This window comes from Mytilus edulis, chromosome 6 (assembly GCF_963676685.1).
Source record: "Mytilus edulis chromosome 6, xbMytEdul2.2, whole genome shotgun sequence".
Lineage (NCBI taxonomy): Eukaryota > Metazoa > Mollusca > Bivalvia > Mytilida > Mytilidae > Mytilus > Mytilus edulis.
Window position 1 is genome coordinate 29,047,076 of NC_092349.1, and position 22,586 is coordinate 29,069,661.

Here is a 22,586-nt window from a genome sequence, read left to right on the forward strand (position 1 = left end):
TATTCATACAGGATGAAAATAAAAAGCACAATAATTGTTCGATATCATATGTAATATATCTAAACGACATATTGCGACACAAAAAAACTGTGCAGGAAACAAATATGGCGGAAAAATACAGGATACAGACAAACTGGAAATTCAAAAGAATGGCCAAGTTGATACCCAGACCTCAATCCGATCGAACATGTAAGGGCTTTGCTGAACCGACGCATCCGTTAAAATCAAGGACTGTAAATAAACTATGCATACTCTTAACTGTGAATGTATGCTGAGTCATCATTTCCAACATTTTCAAAGAACTTGAAAATGCACTAATCAGGGAATGAAATAAAATTCCAAAACGAAAAATTCAAAAGATATTAAATGGAATGCAAAACGCTGCAAATCCGTCATCTATGCACGTGGACAATGTACGATATATTGATTTTGCATAAAACTATACCCATTTAGACACTTGGACACTACTGCACTCCATATAAAATAAATGCCTATTGAATGTGAATGATAAACATGCGTTTTGCTTCTGACTTTTCATAGTTCCGTTTTGTTAACAAAATCATATGTTTTTGTAATAAAATAAAATTTTAACTTGTTGCAATTTTTTTTTGGCTCAGTATCACAGTGTGGGAACGGAACTGTACGGTTTTCTAATAATTTGGTCATTCGGGAGACTGTCAAGCGGTGCTCCGACATTTGCAAAATAACAAGTTGCTTGATGGAAACTTTGACGAACTCTTATGTTACTATATAACGTTTCTGCTTCAAAATTTGATAGCTAAAACATTCTTTATGTAAATATGAACCAATAAAATAATAAGAAAGGTATATGCATCAAAACGTTTTCCTTAGAATGGTGGAGCTCCGTTTAAAACGATTAAATATTGTCACACAACAGCGATGAAAAATGTCAAATAAACATCGAAAAATCAATGTTTGCTACTTGAATTTTCACATGTAACTTTTCTGATATATAGTCTTACCTGTCTAAAAGTTTCAAAGCCATTGTCCTAGTAGAAATCCAAATATCTTCATTTTCTCCATGTCGGATATTTTTATTGACTGTACAATCGCTTGCAAGTTTACTGTAATATCACTCGGAGCCTTTCTGTACAATCGCTTGAGCTTTTCTTTTCATCGTTTGGCCAACTAGACTACTCCGAAAGGAGGGTAACCTACTTTACCTTGTTATGATTTCACGGTCCGGCTAGCAAGCAAGCTTGTCTAAGGTATTACTTTTTCCTACACACTCATTGTATTTTGCTGTAATAGTTTCTAGTGGCATATGACTAATTATAACTCTTAAGTGGATAATGCTTACAACTATCTCTTCTGCCACATTCATGATCAGTTTATGTTTCCATGATACTTTTGTCATATAAATATTTATTAAGACTACTGCAATCCAATACAATATATGTCTGGCATGATTTTTCTCTCCTTTTTCTGTTACGATTTAATAACAGTTAGTTATTTAGTATTGTTATCATTTTTTTTAAACCTAAATTACACACTCAAAAGTGTTAATGATGTTTGAAGCTTTTATTTGAATGGATGCAGCCTGCATTAGCGGATCCGGTATGCGGGGAGAGGGAGTTTTGGTGGTTGAAACCCCATGTTTCCGATTTTTTTTTTAATTTTGTGTACGTTTCAGGGTGTTCCGTGGTTTGGACCCCCCTCTTGAAGAAAGGCGGGATCCGCACCTGGTCTGATATCGTCAATGATAGTATGATGATCCGATTATTCATCTGATTTTTTATAGTTTGGTCTTCTGCTGTGCTAATTTTAGGGAGAAATGAGAGCACACAGACATTTTTAACCCTGCCAAATTCTGTATATACCTGTTTTAAGTCAAGAGCTCGTAGTTCAGTGGTTGTCGTTGGTTCATGTCTGTCATATATATGTTTTCGTAAATTGTTTTATTATGAATTAGGCCGTCAGTTAAATTCGAAACGTATTGATTCTTATTTTTCATGTCGGGAACTTTTATAGCCTACTATAATTGCTTAAATCCATTAATTTTTTGAACTATGACAATCATATCACATCTCCTTATTTTTATATTGATGATATAAATGTGATTTGATAAACCAACTGTTTCATTCATTTGTCGGATGCTATAGATGGGAATATTGATAAGTTACTGAATCGTGACATTGATATAAAAAAATACATGTTGCAGGATTTTGTGTTTTCTCTGTCTTTCAGATAACAAGTCCTCTCCCATCCTTGATAAAATTTAATTTTACTAGAGCTCTTTCTACCAGTAGCTATAGCTTGTAATAAACATAATTTAATATCATGTTTTATTGACATATACGTGTCTTTTCTTGGATCAGTGGTAAGCTACCACCATTCCACATTCGAATTCCTTGTTACAGTATCCCGATCCTGTGATGAAAAATTCTTTGTTGTATTGTTTAAATATGTATTTAATAATTTTTTTTAAATTGCTGGTAAAGAATATATTCAGTAAATTCAAAATATGCTAATTACCCTTCCAGAGAATCTATTCACCTTTTCGGTATATATACATATTTATTTTGTACGAGGATTTTCATTTTTATTTTAGATCAGATTCTTATCATATTTCGTACTGTCCTTTTCTTTTTGTCTTGTATACTTATTTAGTGGTTGTTTGTTTATGTGTTACATATTTGTTTTTCGTTCATTTTTTGTACATAAATAAGCTGTTAGTTTTCTTGTTTTACATTGTTATTTCGGGGCATTTTATAGCTGACTATGCGGTATGGCATTTGATGATTGTTGACGACCATACGGTGACCTATAGTTGGTAATTTCTGTGTCATTTTTGGTCTTTTGCGGAGAGTTGTCTCTTTGGCAATCATAACGCACCTTCTTTTTTTTTACATCTATTGTACAGATTTTGTTTTTGTCTCTGAGATAGTCACCTTAAAAAGGGTTCCTTGGTAGAATCTTAATTGTCAAAATGACTGGTTATATGCTTATTTTCACTTCAAATACCATATATTATATAACAGGACAGCAAGAAACAACCAATACAATGCATATGCAATGTATTTAATAAATTTTGCCAAGCAATTCTACAGGAAAGCTCCAAGTGATTGTACAGGGAAGCTCCGAGTGATATTACAGTAAACTTGCAAGCGATTGTACAGTCAATAAAAATATCCGACATGGAGAAAATGAAGATATTTGGATTTCTACTGGGACAATGGCTTTGAAACTTTCAGACAGGTAAGACTATATATCAGAAACGTTACATGTGAAAATTCAGGTAGCAAACATTGATTTTTAAAAATGATGAATGTAGCATTGATTTTTAGAAAAGACCATCCTTCTAAGAATTAGCAGTAGTTCAACACATGAATTAAGGACAACTATGAAATATTTACGACATTTTCAAGATGTAAATCAATAAAAAAAAAAAGATCATATGGAATTTAACAAACTGTGAAAATACTATTTACACAACTGGGTCGATGCATCTGCTGGTGGACGTTTCGTCCCCGAGGGTATCAACAGCCGAGTAGTCAACATTTCGGGTTCGATATGAATATCAATAAATTAATGTGGTAATTTCTGTAAATTTCCTGTTTTCAAAACTTTGAATTTTAAAAAAAAAACTAAGGATTTTCTTATCCAGGCATGGATTACCTTAGCCGTATTTGAAACAGTCTTTTGGAATTTTGGATCGTCAATGCTCTTCAACTTTGTACTTCTTTGGCTTTATAAATATTTTGATACGAGCGTCACTGAAGAGTCTTGTGTAGACGAAACGCGTTTATGGTGTACTAAGTTATAACCCAGGTACCTTTGATAACTGTTTAAACCACTGGGTCGATGCCACTGCTGGTGGACGTTTCGTCCCCGAGGGTATCACCAGCCCAGTAGTCAACATTTGGTGTTGACATGAATATCAATAATGTGATCATTTTGGTAAATTTCTGTTTACAAAACTTTGAATTTTCGAAAAACTAAGGATTTTCTTATCCAAGGCATAGATTACAATAGCCGTATTTGACGCTTTTGGGAATTTTGGATCCTCAATTCTCTTCAACTTTAAATCCTTTGGCTTACTTAATATTGTGATATGAACGTCACTGATGAGTCTTATGTAGACGAAACGCGAGTCTGGCGTACTGAATTATAATCCTGGTACCTTTGACAACTAACTATATCTACAGTAATCGAGGAATCCCATTTTCAGACTTTATTCAAATAAGTAGTGGCAGTATATACATGCGTTCATGAATGATACATCCTTGTCTTAATTTTATCATGTTTATCTGTAAGATTGAAATTCAAAAGAAAACTTAAGGTCAAGTAACAGTAAATGAACGCCGTCTAGCGGATTCCGCGAAATATTGCGACGTTTTGTACGAAATACGTCCCTTTGACCAGATTTTGCAATGTTAAAATTGCACCCGGCGACTTTTCGATGGGACAACGTCAACGGTAAATTTGACGGAAAGTATGTTACTTCTAGGAGAATGAACTTGTTTTTCTCAAATTAAAAATTGAAAATGAATATGAAAACAGTATAGAGTTTGTATATCTGCCGACCAGATAAAACAAGTGTGAAAACTGTTGTTCACTACTATTTCTACATAATTGTGATGAGAAAAAACAGTGTGGTCTCGGAAGTATTCTATATGTAGTGGGGTTCGTGTTGTTTATTCTTTAGTTTTCTATGTTGTGTCATGTGTACTATTGTTTTTCTGTTTGTCTTTTTCATTTTTAGCCATGGCGTTGTCAGTTTGTTTTAGATTTATGAGTTTGACTGTCCCTTTGGTATCTTTCGTCCCTCTTTCAAAATTGTCCTTTCAAAAATCTTATATTCACTGGGAAATGACATCGTCTAGCAGAAAATAAGCAGAAGGGGTGCAAGTTTAGGACATTATTACTAAAGTTAAAACTTAGTATTGTACGGTAAGACTATAATATCTCCCATATTTTAAAAATTATCACACCAGTCGTTTTAATTGTAGATACATAAAAAACGTTTACTCTGATATTTATAGTATTTTGCAGATATGTGTAGTTTGTATAATTATCATTATTTTGACATTGATTTTAATGAATGATTCAACAAAGTTTGATAATAATGTACAAAACGTCAACTCGTACCTTATTTTCTTTACTTGGATTTATATCTGCTCGTTGTAGAAATAATTTCACTATGTCGAGATTTTCACCACTGACAGCTAAATGTAGGGGAGTATCACCTCTATACTAAAATGAAAAGGTGGCACTGGTCATAGCATCATATGAAAATTAACAAAAACAATCTATTCAAATGATTACAATACAAAAAAATTACATTGGCCAACAATTCGAGAAGTTGATGAATTTCAAACCGTTTTTTGTTTATCGCAATTTTGTTTAAACTGTAAATGTGATTTATGTTAATAGCTTGTGTACATAAAACATTTTCATTTTCACTAAATCCCGTTTACATTGACAATGGTTGCCTGTTTTGCAGAAGTTTGGTTGTTCTGTCGTATAAACAAACATTGTCATACAAATGATTAGAGTACAAAAACAAAACATTAGCTAAAAGTTCAACAAAATATAAAGAATTCCAAAACCGTTTTTTGCAATCGTATTTTTGTACATATGGATTAAGTAAATAACTTGTGTTCATATATCATGTTCATGGTGATGTTAATTCAAATTCCTTTTAAGTTAATATTGCCAGTGTTCCATAAAGTCGGTTGTTCTGTCTGTTTACTCCAGCCTCTCCACCAACAAAAAGTGTACGCCATGGTATAATCAATATTACTGAGCGAAGCTTCATACTCCAACAAACAAATACACGAACATATCATGGTAAGTTGAATCACACTCATATTACAACAGTTGGTATAATTACGGTAATATATCCAGATTATACACACACAAAAGTTAAAATTAGCCTTAAAATGCTTTAATTGCAAAATGAAGAATAAGCCCTTTTTTATACACATCCCGATGCAAATGTAGAAGGAAATACTTACATGGAATCTATATATCCTTACACATACACACACGTTACAAAAATTCGTTAATAACACCCTTGCAGATTTCGAAAAAGAGCAGGTTAATGCCGCTGTAAGGCAGCATTCGTACTCGAAAAGTGGAAAGGGATTAATATAAGTTGCAAAATCTTGTTTCCCAATCCACTATAAATAAATATGTTTGTTTTTCACTCTTATTTATTCTTTATTGAATATATTGCTGTTTAACAATTAAACTTGGTGTACATCATTTCATCAAGTTACCCTGTTACATTACCACTGAATACCCAGGGATAATATTCAGTAAAATTAACTAATAAAATACATTGGTTTAATTATCTTAACACATTGAACTATTATTATAGTTGTTACAAATAGTCTTTGCTATTTCACAAAAAAAGTATTTTCCTATATATTCATAAAAAATATCTCCACATTCATTTTTATACGAAAATTGATCATTCATCCGGAATGACTTTTTGGGTTCTGTTATTATCTAATCAGAAACGAATAACGGTCAATGACCTCGCACGACTTTTCGTATGTTTAAACAAAATACAAAAAATCGTGTTATTGCGTTGAAAACATTAGTTTGTGTTCGGTTTTTCGAAAGCAGTCCGGCCTTTCTCGAGTGCGTTCATGCTTTTTCGAGTGATTATACAAAGGAGTAGGTTCAGTAAGACCCCTTTTTGGCCCCAAAATATAGCAGTTTTACAAAATTGTTAAAATGTAAACCTTTAGTTATTTATTGGACAGTAGAATGCTTCTGCTACATACATATGGGCTGTTTTTGACAATACAATGCACATATATCCGGTACTAGCACCATTAAGTCACTAAATTACTGAAATCCTCATAATTCTATCATTTTAGTTAAATTTTAGACTGTTTTCGTGTAAAACGAAAGTGGCCGCATTCGTGTTCATCCTTAATATTGAAATGTAAGTTGTATTTTATGATAATACATAACATATATAAAGGTTGAGGATGAACACGGATGCGGCCACTTTCATTTTTACCAAAAACCATCTGAAAAGTGACATTTTTCGGCATATTAGGCAGATTTTTCATATTTGAGCTTGAATCGGTTCGTTTTTTAATGACTAAATCTTTAAAATCTTTCACATAAACTAATTAAATCTAAAATAGACACTTAAGTGTTTAAAAAGGGGTCAAAATCTTTCGTCAGATGAACCTGAAATTTGAGGCCAAAATCGGTCCTTACCGGACCTACTCCTTTCCTACAGCTTAAAATGTTATGTGTTACTGTATTTATGTTTAAAACAATAAACAATAACAATGTTCAAAACTAGGTGGTACTCAACACTTTGACTGAAATTAATTTGGCTTGTTTAAATTTCATTAAATTTTGACAAAATATTTTTCTTTGAGGCCTTGACAAGAATATCAAAAATACAAACAAAATTGAACCTGACTCTGAAAATGGTCGAATACATAGCAGTTTGAAAAAAAATTTGATTATTGAGAAGCTTCATATTTTCTAAACAAATAGAACGTAACTAAAAAGTTCAGCTGGTTTCACAGAGATATCTCCATATAGTGTTATGTACCACTATCGTAGTGTGATTGTATCGGACACAAATTAAGGCTTAGAAATAGAAACGTCTACTTGCAATGGTACATGTATTGTAACCCTGAATAGCTAACGTCACAACAACGGTGATGTCGTGTACAATGGATAGAGGTAGCGGGAACACCTCAAGTGCAATTCTTAACATTCTGGGGGCCCGCAAATGAATTTAATTACAATCAATTGAAAATAAATTATGAAAATTTCACTTTGAATTACTGTTTCTGATAAATATAAAACTTTGAATATCTTTAATTGTCTTTGATAATGAGCACGAATAAAATAAAAATATTTCTGTAATAAAGCACGAACAGTTAACAGTTCATATAATTATACAATAGTTTCATTTGGTCCACATTTTTATCTTTTCCTTTGCATCGGTCTTCGCTCGTCTGGCGGGTAGTATTTCATCACACGTTAAAACATCATAACTTGGTTGATTGTAAATCAAATAAAAAAAGCCATAAGCGTCATCACACGAGTTTATGTAACGATAATGCAAAAAAAGATACAGAAGATAGTGCGAACGTAAGTACCATTCAACAAAACGCGAAGGAAACGGACACAATTTTACATTCACAGGCAACCACGAATTTATGCTCAAAACAGAAATAAATCCTATAAGTTCAGGACTACAATCTTTAGATGACAACATTTTTTTTTGATGAGGGCGCACAGAGGTCGTTCATCACAGAAGACTTAGCCACTAAACTGCAGTTATCCATAACTGGCACAGAAAGTTTAAATTTATCTTGGTTCGGGGACAGCGCAGAAAGTACGAAAATTAGACACTTAAAAACTACAACTATCTATTTGCGCACCGACGAAGGAAAATTGCCGATCAGAGTATTGATCTACCGGAAATCGCCGCACCACTCAAAAACTTACATCCGCAAAGGTGCTCAATTATCGTAAATATCCGGATTAAACTCGCACATCCAGTAATCGCGAACGACAATTTCCAAGTCTCAGTACTCGTAGGAGCCGACTTCTATTGGTCAATTATAGAAAACCATATCATTAGAGGTGAGGGACCTACTGCCGTGAAATCAAAAATAGGTTATTTACTGTCAGGACCACTTCACGGTACACCGAGTTACAGTGGCCAGCCAACATATATGATGAATGTAATGACATCAAGAAAGACAGAAGAATGCGACCTGGAGAAGTTTTGAAAGTTAGAAACACTTGGAATTGAGCAAATAGATGAGAAGGAAACATGGAACAAGAAATTAAGAGAAGTATATGAGAAGACATGTATCAGTTACCATGACAATTATTAACACTTATATGTTGTTATATACACGTATCGTTCATTTGTATATATTGCTGTTTGTCATATCTTATATGTTACATGCAGAGTATATATGTAAGACCCAGATTCACGTCCGGTGTCTAATCGACGTCCGTCCGTCAAACCGCCGTCCAAATCATGCATCACAAAAAGATATCATCAAATCGACGGCCAATGTTATTCCTATCCAATCGACGGCCAATTTTTGGTTTCACTGAACGACGTCCATTTTTTTACTTCTCTAATTGACGTTCATTTTTTTAGCTTCTTTAATCTACGTCCGTTTTGGACACAGAATACAAAATCCAACTGAATCGATATCAGCTGAATATTTAAAAAAAAAAAACCAAAGAAGTGGTATCATTGCTTATGAGACAACTCTTCACAAGAGAACAATTGATATAGGCCACCGTTCGGCCTTCGAAAATGAAAAACGCCCATATCGTATAGTCAGCTATGAGAAGCTTCAAAGTGACAAATGTAAACCAATTCAGACGAGAAAATAACGACATAGTTGATGTACAAAATAATGCACGATAAACAAAAATGCAACAACGACAACCACTAAATTACATTCTTCTGACTTGGAACAGGCACTTACATACATAATGTGGAGAGCACATAGATTCATAATTTTACGGGGTTAAACATGTTAGCATGTTTCAACCCCTCTTTCTAACCAGTTAGAATTGTGATGTGACAATTCAACATAAGAACGAACTATAAAAACCAGTTGGCACTTTAAAACGTATTATGTGTCACAGATATAAAAATCTATTTTTTTAATACATTACCTACTAGTATTTCAACAAGTTGTGTAATTTTTAAATTTTGGAGATTTAAACTACATTAAAATTAGGAGATGTGATATGATTTCCAATAGGACAGGACAACTATCCATAAGAGTTCAAATAAAATGAATGTGAGAAATTATAGGTAACCGTACGGCTTTCAACAATAATTTGAACCCATATCTGTATATTGTCTATTGTTGCAGACTGAAAAATGCTCTCTAGATTTTTTGATTTTTTTTCTCATTGACTAACACTGATATGCATGATGCATGTATTTTTTTAATATATAAATATGAATACCACACTACAATATAAATCGATTGGATCAATATTTTACAAAGATAAACATTAATATATATATTATACTATTTCGGGTTTAAAAAATCTTTGAAGGAAGTATGTATAAATACTTGAAAATTTAGTTGTCATCAGAACCCTACAAAACATGAACATGTATCAGTGTAAGTCCAGTAATTAATCATTTATTGATATTTGACATCGAATTGAGAAGACTACACAATCAATCGGACGTCGTTTTGGCAATACATGACATCAAGTTTGACATATATTTTTGTATGCTAAGCGTATCCGGTCGATCGTCGTATTTTTAATCGAAACGCATATATGCCTCAGTATGTTCGACTATGAATGTTTGTAAACACTGATTGCAGAGCCATAACGAAAGGTTTCGATAAATCTCCATTCTGCCTTACCGATACAAGGACTCTTTAAATGTCACTGGTTTTCCAATGCTATGAGAATGCTGCAGTCTAGGTTTTGCCGATATATTAATAATCGGCGAGTCTTTTCCACATGTATCAGCATGGCGTATTATATCCTGTACAGGCGTCAAACTATGCATCATATATTAAAAAATATATTTTAGTACGCTTCAGAATATTTTTACATTTGTCAAATGAAGATTGCCAAGTAACATAGTGAGTGTTTAAAAAAAAAGATGTGGTATGATTGCCAATGAGACAACTCTCCACAAGAGACCAAATGACACAGACTTTAACAACTATGAGTCACCGTACGGCCTTCAACAATGAGAAAAGCCAGCACCACATAGTCAGCTATAAAGGTCACATATTATTGAAGAAATCACATATGTCCGTTGCCATGGACGATATATTCATCGTCTTAACCTAAAAAAAACAACCTGCATATTTTCTACATTAAGAACACACTCACGTATATGAAGTCATTATAGTATAAATATGCACGAGCATAAAGTATCAACTGAGATATGTAAACATCATACGAAGGGGTGAAGGGTATGTTACCTTTTCATTTTTTCAACTTGGTGCCAAAGTTTTTAATTTTCTTCTTCAAAATATTTTTCAAGTGAGTCTATCCTACCTAGACCAACCAGTAGTGTGGTTTATGTTTGTTATGGTCAGTCTGTCTTAATGTGACCAGGGGATCTCAAATTGTGACTGAGAGAATGATTTGGCTTTCATTCATAGTCACTACGATGGCCGTTCTTTCGTTTGGGGAATGGGTGTTCTGACTCGCCAACATACTATTTACCACATTTACACTGAAGATAATAAAACAGCATTGTGTAGTCACTGGGATTTAAATACTAACTCGATAACAAATATAAACAGATACTAGTAGAAGAAACTTGATAGTTTAATATAACTGGAAATGCTTTATGAATGCCTGCTCAAATTTCTTTTTTGAAATAATGGAACTCTTATAATTTAACTCGTTCGTATGAAAAATGTTATGATTCTGACTTTGGTAGATGTACTTTTTTTTGCCTTGAACTATGTCTATGCAATTGATTACAGAACTAATTTGTGTTATATATTTATAAGAAAGACACATTATGTGTTATCTCTTTCATCTTGTAATAGTATTAAAACATTTGACTTTTCTACACTTTACACAAGTATTCCATATTTCAAACTAAAAGACAAATTGAAAGAGTTGGTACATTTTTATTGCTTTGTTTCATAAAAAATGAATGGCCAAACTGAACGTAGATACAAGTATCTTGTTTTAGAAAGGGATACATCCTTCTGTGTGGCCCTCTTAGGAAGAAATGGTATCGGATATGTTCCTTACGTCGTAACTACAGTCTCCTTCCCTTTCATGAATGTGACCTACCGAACTAGACTGATACCGGATTTGTTATCACATAAGCAGCATGACGGGTGCCACATGTGGAGCACGATCTGCTTACTCTTCCTGATCACCTGAGATCGCCCCTAGTTTTTGGTGGGATCGTGTTGCTTATTCTTTAGTTTTCTATGTTGTGTCATGTGTACTATTGTAAATATTAATATGTTTACAAATATCAAATGAATGCGTGTACCAATGATTATACATAATGGGATGTAGAGATTAATATATAAGAAATGATCATTATAATATAATTTACTTTTACTTTTTTCATTTTTATTCTCCACCGGTAAGTTAGAGTGTTATGATACGTGGACGCTGTGGGTTTACGTTACAGAGGAATAACAATTGAAAAAAAGGATATCAAATTGTTCTGCTATAGATACCAAAGGGACAACAAACACCATAAGTCTAAAACAAACTGACAACAAAATGGCAGGAAGTAAAACAAACAACGTTTACAAAACATTGAATAGAAGTTTGAGGCAGAGGAACACACACCATATTTAAATGCAAGGGACACGCTTATGTGCTTCAGAAAAATAGTGATTTGTACATAATTTAGCTTTGTTTACCTTTTTTCAAATTCAATTTCACTTGTTTACTCAACTTCAGATTTGTACAACTAATATGAAAACCAGTTTGAAATGTAAATGTTTGCCTCAACGATTTAATAAACGTAACAAATGACACAGTTAAAGTTGACCACACATAGACCTACTTTATTCCTCTCACTTCATACCTTATTCTTTTGATTGGGATCTATATTTGATGTTTTGAGTAACAATTGGACCAATTCGAGTTCTCCACTTGTAGTAGCTTTGTGTAAAACAGTGTTCCCATCCTGAAATAAACAGTTGAAATATATCAAGTTATAGCCAATATTCTGTTAAAGAAAAAAAAGGCATTACATGTATGTAAATTATTTAACAAATGAAATAAATATTAAACAAAGTTGTGTAACATATAAGTTACACGTAGACGTTAATGTTGTTAATAACTTGAGTATCGAGTCTGATTAAATTTGAATCCACCTTACTCGAATAATTGAATGCTTATTTTCTTTGCAAAACAGCCATTGCCTCACGGCAACTGAATTACGCACCGTGGATGACATTGAAGTTCTTGTGAGTATTGTACGTTCGTTTCCCTTTGAGGTTTAAAGATTAGTTGAGAGTGGGTACTTAAATGTCGAGTTAGGCCAACAATTGTTTTGGTTGACTATAGAACGTTTGAACATCCTCTTTAGTGGTACAATCCATACCTTGTATACTTTGTTTAGGTCTATAGTCGTTCTTTCTAATAACAGTTTTACTATTTTGAATCTTTTTTCTTCTGTAGCTACATCAAATGGAGTGCTCCCATCCTAAAACAGAAATGCTACGATGTTCAGATAAACAAACAGAAAAGGTAGTAACAATGTGCGAATTTAATCTAAATAATTGTGAAGGCAATAATTCATGTTGATACATCAATAAAATGAGGTTAATGAATTATTAGAATATATAAATCATTTTCACTTGATATGTTTAAGTACATTGTATATCTTTTGAAACAGGTCATTTGTATTGATTTTAGTTTTGAGCTTTAGTGAACAAACATGTTCATGGTGACGTGTTTTCAACTCTCACCTATATTGACAAAGATTGTCATTTCCCCAACAGAAGGTCAGTGGTTCTCTTAGTTTACTCCAGCTCTTTCCACCAAATAATACTGATTGTCATTATGTCAAACTGTCACAAAACGTGGTATTAAACATGTTATTCACCAAAAAAACCAATGAACACTCATATATTGAAGATATCATTACGGGCAGACCTCTACATAGAGTTATGAGTGAAGGCAATTTAAATTGGATACGATGAAAATTAAGTAGTCAAAAGTATTAAGCAGAAACAAACACATTGCCGTATCTACATCATTTGATACCAGGTGAAAGTTGTTTCATTGGGAATCAGATCACATCTTCTAATTTTATATAAGGTAAACATTAAATAAAAAAAACCATTTCAAATAGTATTACCAGGTCAAATTAACAAGAAAGTACGATTTGAGAGTATTAGCAGTTACTAGCAGCTAGTTAAAAGCCAAACACAATAACTAATAAGAAACCGTTCATTAAAGACATGATAGACTAAAATCACCAAAATCTAGGTTTGGGTTAAACTGTTTACTTATCATGTTTACCGTAAATATTGAATGGATAACTACAGCAAATAGAATCTTGACCGATAGATGTTTAATTATTAAGGCCCGTTATACGTTGCAAAGCATTTCGTATGAAAACCACAACAGACATATTAGGCTTATAGTATTACCATGCGCGTAAATCGTCTACAAACGATTCATAAAAGAGGATTAAAAAATACCAGAGGGACAGTCAAACTAAAGGATCGAAAATAAGTATAGATTATCGGGTTATCTATACATTGATATCGTAAAATATATATCAGCCGCAAACCACAAGGTGAAACTTTGTGTCGAGCGGCTGATATTTTACGATATCTATACGAAGAAATCTAGATTATCTGTTTCTCGTTCTTTTACTGGTCTTTTTCCATCTCCCTAAGACAGTGTTATGCTTGACGAAAGCAAGCTTGAAATCGTCTCCTCTCGCATTGTGAGGTCGATAATAACTTCTCCTCTCACACTGTGACGTCGCTGAAAATGCATGGTCTCATTTTGAAGTCTTGATACGAGAATTACTGAGCGACAGAGCAGGATGATAAAGGGATAGGTAAGGACAATAAACTCAGTCATTGTTCTACTCGCGAAATGCATGAAAAAAAACGCTCGCGAAAATAAGTTGATTTACAATATAACGTACTACAATTTCATATACAAACGTACATCACAAGCCAAACACACACAACTTAATTCATGTTCCACTCATAATTTCCCCTAACTTCATTTGATATTCTAAGCATGTGTTCAACAAACTCAACAAAAGGTTTTATAAAAAAAAAACTCTCAGGAGATTTAGTTTTTCTCATTATGCACGCTATTCTCAGTATGTCTCTTGCCGTTAAAGACAAAATTATTTGTAAACTCAGTCTGGTCATCCGTTATATTTAAAGGGAAAATTCGTGTTTTTTTTACTTATATCTAAATATGTTTATTTTAACACAAAATACTAATTCACAAAATTGTATTGCTATATATATGCAGTAATTACGAAAAAACCTAATAACTAATAAAAAGAAAGAATGCATTGACTACTTCCTGCAACACGCGAGGTTTCCCCCTGATATTGCATGACGGGATTTAAAAACGATCATTTGTTGTCCTGATCGGTAATCATATGTTAACGTTATTATAAGCGTTGATGACCAAATTGATATATAATTACTACCGGCTAATTAGAAAATAAAACGAACAGACATGCAATAATTTACACTCAGTAAATAACATGTTCAATATGTACAGTACATCTTAAACATTTTTTTCTTTCTTTCACAAAAACTGAAAGCCTCTTTTACGATAAAATGGTTGCGTTATTTTTAATTTTTATTTGTAACATTTATTGACCAACATATTATTTTGTATACTACATTTTGTTGCTCTTGTTGCACACAATGTGCCTGAGTGTATTAATAAACTTGTCTTGTCTTGTCTTTCTAATATTTGCTTTTTAGGACTGATAAGGTGAACAAATTCAAGTATATTATATCAAGCCATAAAGACCATATATACATGCATGCGTGTTGAACTTTTACTATCTACGCTATGACGAGGTGTAGACGATGTGTATATTATTGTCTAGCAATACTTATGGGAGAATTTTTAACAGGTGAAATGTTATATGCGGCAAGTTATTAGCCGGGCCTCTAGGACACACGTGCCAGGTGTGACTGTCGATTCCAATCAGTGGATCATAAGAAAGCAGGTCGCGTGTACTACACAAAATTAGAAAACATGTTCAAGGTGGTGACAAATACAAAGGGATCTCAGTGGAATTATTTAATCTTATTTAGTGTTATTATCTATTTGAATTGAATCAGCTAATAAACAAAGAAATGAACAGTTTTTGGTTTTATTTAAAAAACTAAATTCAGGTGTCAGAATGAAATGAAATACACTTTTGTCATTTATTCATGACTCATAAAAAGGGAAAATAAAACTACTTCTACCAAAGCACTTTAATTGTCCTTATTAGGCAAACACATTTTCAGGGACACTTACATTTTTGTAAATTATCGGAAACCATCTGAAGTAATTTTTATCTTAGCGGATTAGAACCAGTAATACTTCTATCGTTTGGCATTACATTTCAGTGAAATCCAGAGGGATTATTTTATTAAATAACATAGATTGTCTGTTATATTTGATTATTATATAGATGATGGTGATTTATATGAATATCCCATTGTGATACATTCCACTTATCTCACTCTCGAGACTTTTTGTGCTATTTACCTAAACTACTTTTTCACACAAAAAGACACCAGATGCAATGTAAGAAGCACAACTGTGAATTAATAATAAATGTACGATAAAAACAACAACCGTTTCCTTTGTAGTGCTTCACTAGCTTGAGTTCGATTAAAATAAATAATACAGTATCATTATAGATGTCGATATAAATACGTATAAATATTCTGCTAGTTACAACGTATGGTCCCGTTATGTAGTGTGCAGAATTCGGAAAAATACATATTAACACGGCTTCTTATGGTGTGAATACACAAAACATTGTAAACACCACAATTGTTTGAACAATTAAATGAACATTCAGTTAAATTAATATTTTTTCGACGAATTTGTGTCCTCTTTTGGTAAATAACAAGTATTTTACAGTTATGATCGTCTTTTAAAGCGAGAAAAACACCACAAACGTGCAATTAACAATTAAAATACGGCATAATAAATGGTATGATAGAGAGCTTCCTTTCACCCTTCTTCTTTTCTACAAAAAGAGCTCGTCTGCTTTTTTCTGAAAGTGATTTCGAGATAGAAGCAGTGGAATTAGCAGACTTTGATATGATAGATAGAATTTAACAGGAACATGTAAAAGGGGCTCAGGCAAAACAGGCAAATAAAAAATAATTCAATATTTCAAGACTTTAGTTATGAAGAAATCGATAATTTTCTTGAAGCCACCACAAATGAAAATACAAAAAGAAAAACAGTGTCTGACATAACACTCTTTATATTTAGAGGAGTCTGGTAAGACAGATAACGTACAAAAAAGTCTGCAGAACTAGATATCAAAAACTTCGCACTTATCTCTTGGCTGTGAAAAAAGGATGGTAATCAATATGAACCATCAACACTGAAAGGCATCATGTGTAGTGTAGATATGTATCGTCAACAGAAAAAAATCAACCATAAGTTTTACAAAGGGTCCTTTTCAGGCCAAATAAAATTAGTTAAAAAGTTTGGGATATGGAAACAAGCCAAATGCTTCAGATGAGTTGACTTACTCAGGCATTGATAAACTTTATGAACATAGTTTATTAGGAACACATGCTCGGTTACCTTTGACTAATTTGTTAAATTTAACTCTAACTCTTGTACTTGGGATGCGTGATGAGGGAAGTATGTATAAATACTTGAAAATTAAGTTGTCATAAGAACCCTACAAAACATGAACATGTATAAGTGTAAGTCCAGTAATTGATTATTTATTTAATATTTGACATCGAATTGAGAAGACTACACAATCAATCGGACTTCGTTTTGGCAAGACATGACATCATATTGGACGTCGATTAGAGTAACAAAATATTGGACGTCGATTTGAGAATGTGACATCAGATTTGGACGTCGATTTGAGGAACGGACGTCAATTAGAAACTGGACGCCGATCTGAGTCTAACATATATATGCGTGATGTAATTATCATAGATAATTCGGATTGAAACATCCATACATATAGTGTGCTAAGCTGATGAACTAATAATTTCATTGTTAATTATTTATGGGATTTAATTTTAATTTTATTGTCAATGGGAATAGAAATGAAGCGGATTAGGTGTGTGTGGTTTTTTTTTTATATTTCATTCAAGGATTTGTATGTGTTTGTGGGGGGATTGGGTAGGAGGAAAGGTCTCCTTTAGTAGAATATGTTCTATCACATAGCATTTTTCTGATTCCTCACTGCTGTCTAGATTTTGACCACAAGGTCTTGAAACCCCTGCTTCTACGTAAATAAACACAGTTGCTTGTTTCATCAAAATAGAAATTTGTGTTTAACATGAATATGAGAGTTAACTCATAATATTCACTACAAACTGTTTCATAAAATATATTTCAGGCAATTCAAATTAGCAAAAAACTATTCAAATACTCCTTTGTTTGAAGTTTTAATTCTAATCCAATATTGCAATGTTTTAAAGAACATACAAGTAGAAAACTTGTATCTAAATTATACATTCAAAACATTTAGATTTTATTCGGACTAAGACTTAATGATAAAATAAATATAAAGTTTAGTTCGTTAAAGACTAAGAAGGGCACCACGTGGCGGATCCAGTCAGTTTAAAAAGGGGTACTCAACCCAAGATAAAAAGGGGGTTCCAGTCATATGCTTCCATTCAAAAACATTGGTCGTTAAAAAGGAGGGTTCCAGCTCCAGGACCCCATCCCCTTTGATTGCCCAACAAGGTGGGTTCCTACATATGCAACATATATTTTTGTATGCTAAGCGTATCCGGTCGTCGTAATTTTAATCCAAACTCATATATGCCTCAGTTAGTTCGACTATGAATGTTTGTAAATTGTTTTTTTTTTAAAGCCGTTACATGTAAAATACATGTATGAGTACCTTAATTAAACTAATACATGTAAGTACCTTGGATAATAAATATTGCATTATCGTCAGGTCTTTCTGTCGAATCCAACGAATGAATCAAAATGTCGTCCGTCTTATACCCGTCCATATTGACAATTGCATACCATGACCGTGATATATTGTTTGATAATAAGAATGCACGATACAGCCAACCATGGCCTGCTGCTCCATATTAGCACATGGATTAAACGGGAATATGCAAAATGTCACCTTAGACTCTTGTAACATCGACTCAATTGTCAAATTTTGTATGAAGAGGTCATAGTAAGGTAAATAGTAGGGCTCCATTTAAAAAAAATAAAAGTTATCATTAATCAGGATATGATACTGTTAATAAAAATGCTATCCATTCTTTCTCATTTCATATTCAAAATACACAAATAAAGGGTTTAACATCGGGTGTTAGACAGTTATACATTTTGGGGATACGTCCGTTAAGGTTTCTTAACCAGACACACATATCCCTTAGTGTGTAACTATATAATAGGTTTTGATGATTTATTGTGAATATATGCCATTATTCTACACTGAAGGACAGGTATATACTAGAAAGAGTCTAGAATGCCTTTTTTCTTATTCAAATTTTCATTAAAATACCCGAACCCTCTGTTTGAAAACCCGGACCGTTCCACTGTTGATCTCGAAAAAAAAGGACAATATCAAAAACTGCGCTGTTCATAGCATCGTATGAAAGTAAACAAAAAACATTCTTACAAATGATAAGAGTAAAATTCAATTAATTGCGAACATTTCGAGACGGCAATGAATTTCATAATTTTACGTACTTTCGTTGAAACTGTAAATGTGGTTTAAGTTAATTACTTCTGTACATACTATTGTGCATGATGATGTGTATTCAAATCTTATTCACATGACAAACTTTGCATATTTTCTAGAAGTGCAATTTTTCTGTGTTTATTTTCCCATCTTCCACCAACAAAAGTATGGTCCCCTTCGTATGGTCATTATTGTACGTGGCGTCAACCTCCACAAACAAATATACAACACTATAATGGTAATTCGTACTCACAGCATACAAGTTAGTATCATTACGGGCAGATATGAAGAAAGAGGTTACAATAAAACCTAACGAAAAATGACCAGATATAGTTAAAGCAGTCAAATGTACATAACAGACAAGCCGCTTACATCTACGTCATTTGTGACGTAGTTGAAAGTTTTTTCATGTGAATAATAATATCACATTTACTTTTTGTCAATATGCATCAGGATATGTGTAATTTAAACATCATTTCTCTTTCCTTTTATTGGATGTCTCAAACGATTTGGCAATTGTACAACTCGACCAATGTATTTATACCGTAGTATTTTTTTAGGATCTGTATATTTTATTTGACAAAGTTTGACAATGCTGTAAAGCGCGTCATGACGTACCTTGTCAGTTTTATTTGGATCAATATCTGCTCTTTCTAATAAAAATTGAACTATGTTGATGAATCCACCTTTCACAGCTTTGTGCAAGGGAGTATAACCAAACTAAAATGAAAAGCTTTCAATGATCGTATTATCATATACAGATGGGTGCGGTCCTAACCTTGACAAAAGTTAACTTAGAGTTAACTTGTTGACTGCTTTCTAAGTTAACTTGAGAATTTTTAAGCAGTCAAGCAAGTTAACTTCGTCGTTGGTGGACCAGACCTACGGTCTGCTTTTTTAGGACTGCTGCAGACCTATCGACAAGTCTGCTCCAGACCAGACCTGTGGACAAGTCTGCTTTTGACCAGTCCTGAGGACAGGTCTGCCCCAGACCAGACCTGTGGACAAGTCTGCTTTTGACCAGTCCTAAGGACAGGTCTGCCTCAGACCAGACCTGTGGACAGGTCTGCTCCTGACCAGACCTGAGGACAGGTCTGCTTTTGACCAGACCTGTGGACAAGTCTGCTATTGACCAGACCTGAGGACAGGTCTGCTTATGACAGATTATCGTTATAAGAGTTTTCATATCAGACTTGAGCTTTCATTAAAATATGTAAACAACATTCGCATTGTTTTTCCACAGATATCATTTATTATTTACTCGCTAGACTCTACTAGATATTATACAAATGCTCTCTTTTATTTGATATACATGTATGTTTATATAAATAAAAAATGGCTATACGATCACACAGAGTTTTTTTTTTATTAGAAGGCGGATAGAAAGGTTGTCCAACGCATCGGAACAATATTCTTATATCACGGGATATCGGCAACATTGTCTACGTTACTTCGTTCCCCGTTGTTTACCTGTCCCTTCCTAAATTTTACTTTATGCATAAATTTATACTTGCATGGATATTTCATTGATATTCAACTTGTTTGCATTGGATTTACTATTCTATTTCCCGCAGAATATTCTAACAGAAATTGTACAGTGTCCGTAAGCATACGATGTGGTAAAACTATCAACAATCTCGTCAAATTCGTCAGATTTATCGAGAGATTTGTCATTGCCGATATTTATATGGGACGTCCTAAAATTATACTCAATGCGCACTTTAATGAAATAGTTGCCACTTGACGTTTAACTATAAACAAAATCAATCAACCGACATAATAGATTCCAAGAAGAGAACCTCGTATACTTTTTTTTATTAAATCATTGTAAATAGTACAAATGAATTCAGACATGTCAGTGTTGGTACTTTGATGATGTGGCATAATAGTTTTGTTTTACACGTACACCATCATGAACTCCTATATATGATGTGACTGTTATTATAAATAAAGAGATGAAATTCTGACATTCTCAATTTATTCAGAATATTTTTTGCATTAATGGTTTTCCAATATTATTGATTACGTGTACATTTACGGTCCTACTAAAATGTGAACAGGAGCGCCAGGAGAAGACATTAAGGCGCTCGGTACAATGGTATGCGGGTATATAGATTTGCAAATAAAAGTGCACATATGATCAGTTTTGGTCAAATAGTTTTGTTTTCCAAGTCAGCATGAGGTATTAAAACTACTGAAATTTTGTTACGTATCAATATTTTGAATAAAAGGAGGACACGGTGGTATCCTAAATGTATGCGAACAAAAATTTGTTGTTATTAAATTGCAATATTGCTGTCCATTGTCATGATTATATTATACAATGATTCCTGACATAAAAAATATGGCTGATTAATACTATGCGGGTACGTCATGGTGTATATAGATTTACAAATTAAAGTGCACATATGGTCAGTTTTGGTAATGCGGTCAAATAATTTTGTTGTACAAGTCAGCTGGAGGTATCAAAACTACTGACATTTTGTTACGTATCAATATTTTGAATAAAATGAGGACATGCTGGTATCCCAAATTTATGTCAACAAAAATTTGTTGTTATTATATTGCAATATTGCTGTCCATTGTCATGATTGTATTATACATTGAATCCTGACATAAAAAATATGGCTGATTAACTATGCGGGTATATAGATTTACAAATTAAAGTGCACAAATGGTCAGTTTTGGTGGATGCGGTCAAATAATTTTGTTGTACAAGTCAACTGGAGGTATCAAAACTACTGAAATTTTGTTATGATCAATATTTTGAATAAAATGAGGACATGCTGGTATCCTAAATTTATGCGAACGAAAATTTGTTGTTATTATATTGCAATATTGCTGTCCATTGTCATGATTGTATTATACATTGAATCCTGACATCAAAAATGTGGCTGATTTACTATGCGGGTATATAGATTTACAAATTAAAGTGCACGGCATATGGTCAGTTTTGGTGGATGCGGTCAAATAATTTTGTTGTACAAGTCAACTGGAGGTATCAAAACTACTGAAATTGTGTTACGTATCAATATTTTGAATAAAATGAGGACATGCTGGTATCCTAAATTTATGCGAACAAAAATTTGTTGTTATTATATTGCAATATTGCTGTCCATTGTCATGATTGTATTATACATTGAATCCTGACATAAAAAATATGGCTGATTTACTATGCGGGTATATAGATTTACAAATTAAAGTGCATATATGGTAAGTTTTG

The 22,586-nt window shown here is 33.1% G+C and overlaps 1 protein-coding gene across 1 annotated transcript in view; it reads right to left on the reverse strand.

Annotated features, from left to right (window-relative positions):
• LOC139526329 (putative ankyrin repeat protein RF_0381) overlaps nucleotides 1–22,586 on the reverse strand; it is a 72,951-nt gene that overhangs the window by 44,654 nt on the left and 5,711 nt on the right. Inside the window, exons 3-6 of the mRNA XM_071321462.1 lie at nucleotides 19,982–20,083; nucleotides 13,058–13,159; nucleotides 12,536–12,637; nucleotides 5,113–5,217 (exon numbers count right to left, since the gene is read on the reverse strand). Coding sequence (XP_071177563.1) covers nucleotides 5,113–5,217; nucleotides 12,536–12,637; nucleotides 13,058–13,159; nucleotides 19,982–20,083 — 411 coding nt within the window. The remainder of the gene's footprint in view (nucleotides 1–5,112; nucleotides 5,218–12,535; nucleotides 12,638–13,057; nucleotides 13,160–19,981; nucleotides 20,084–22,586) is intronic.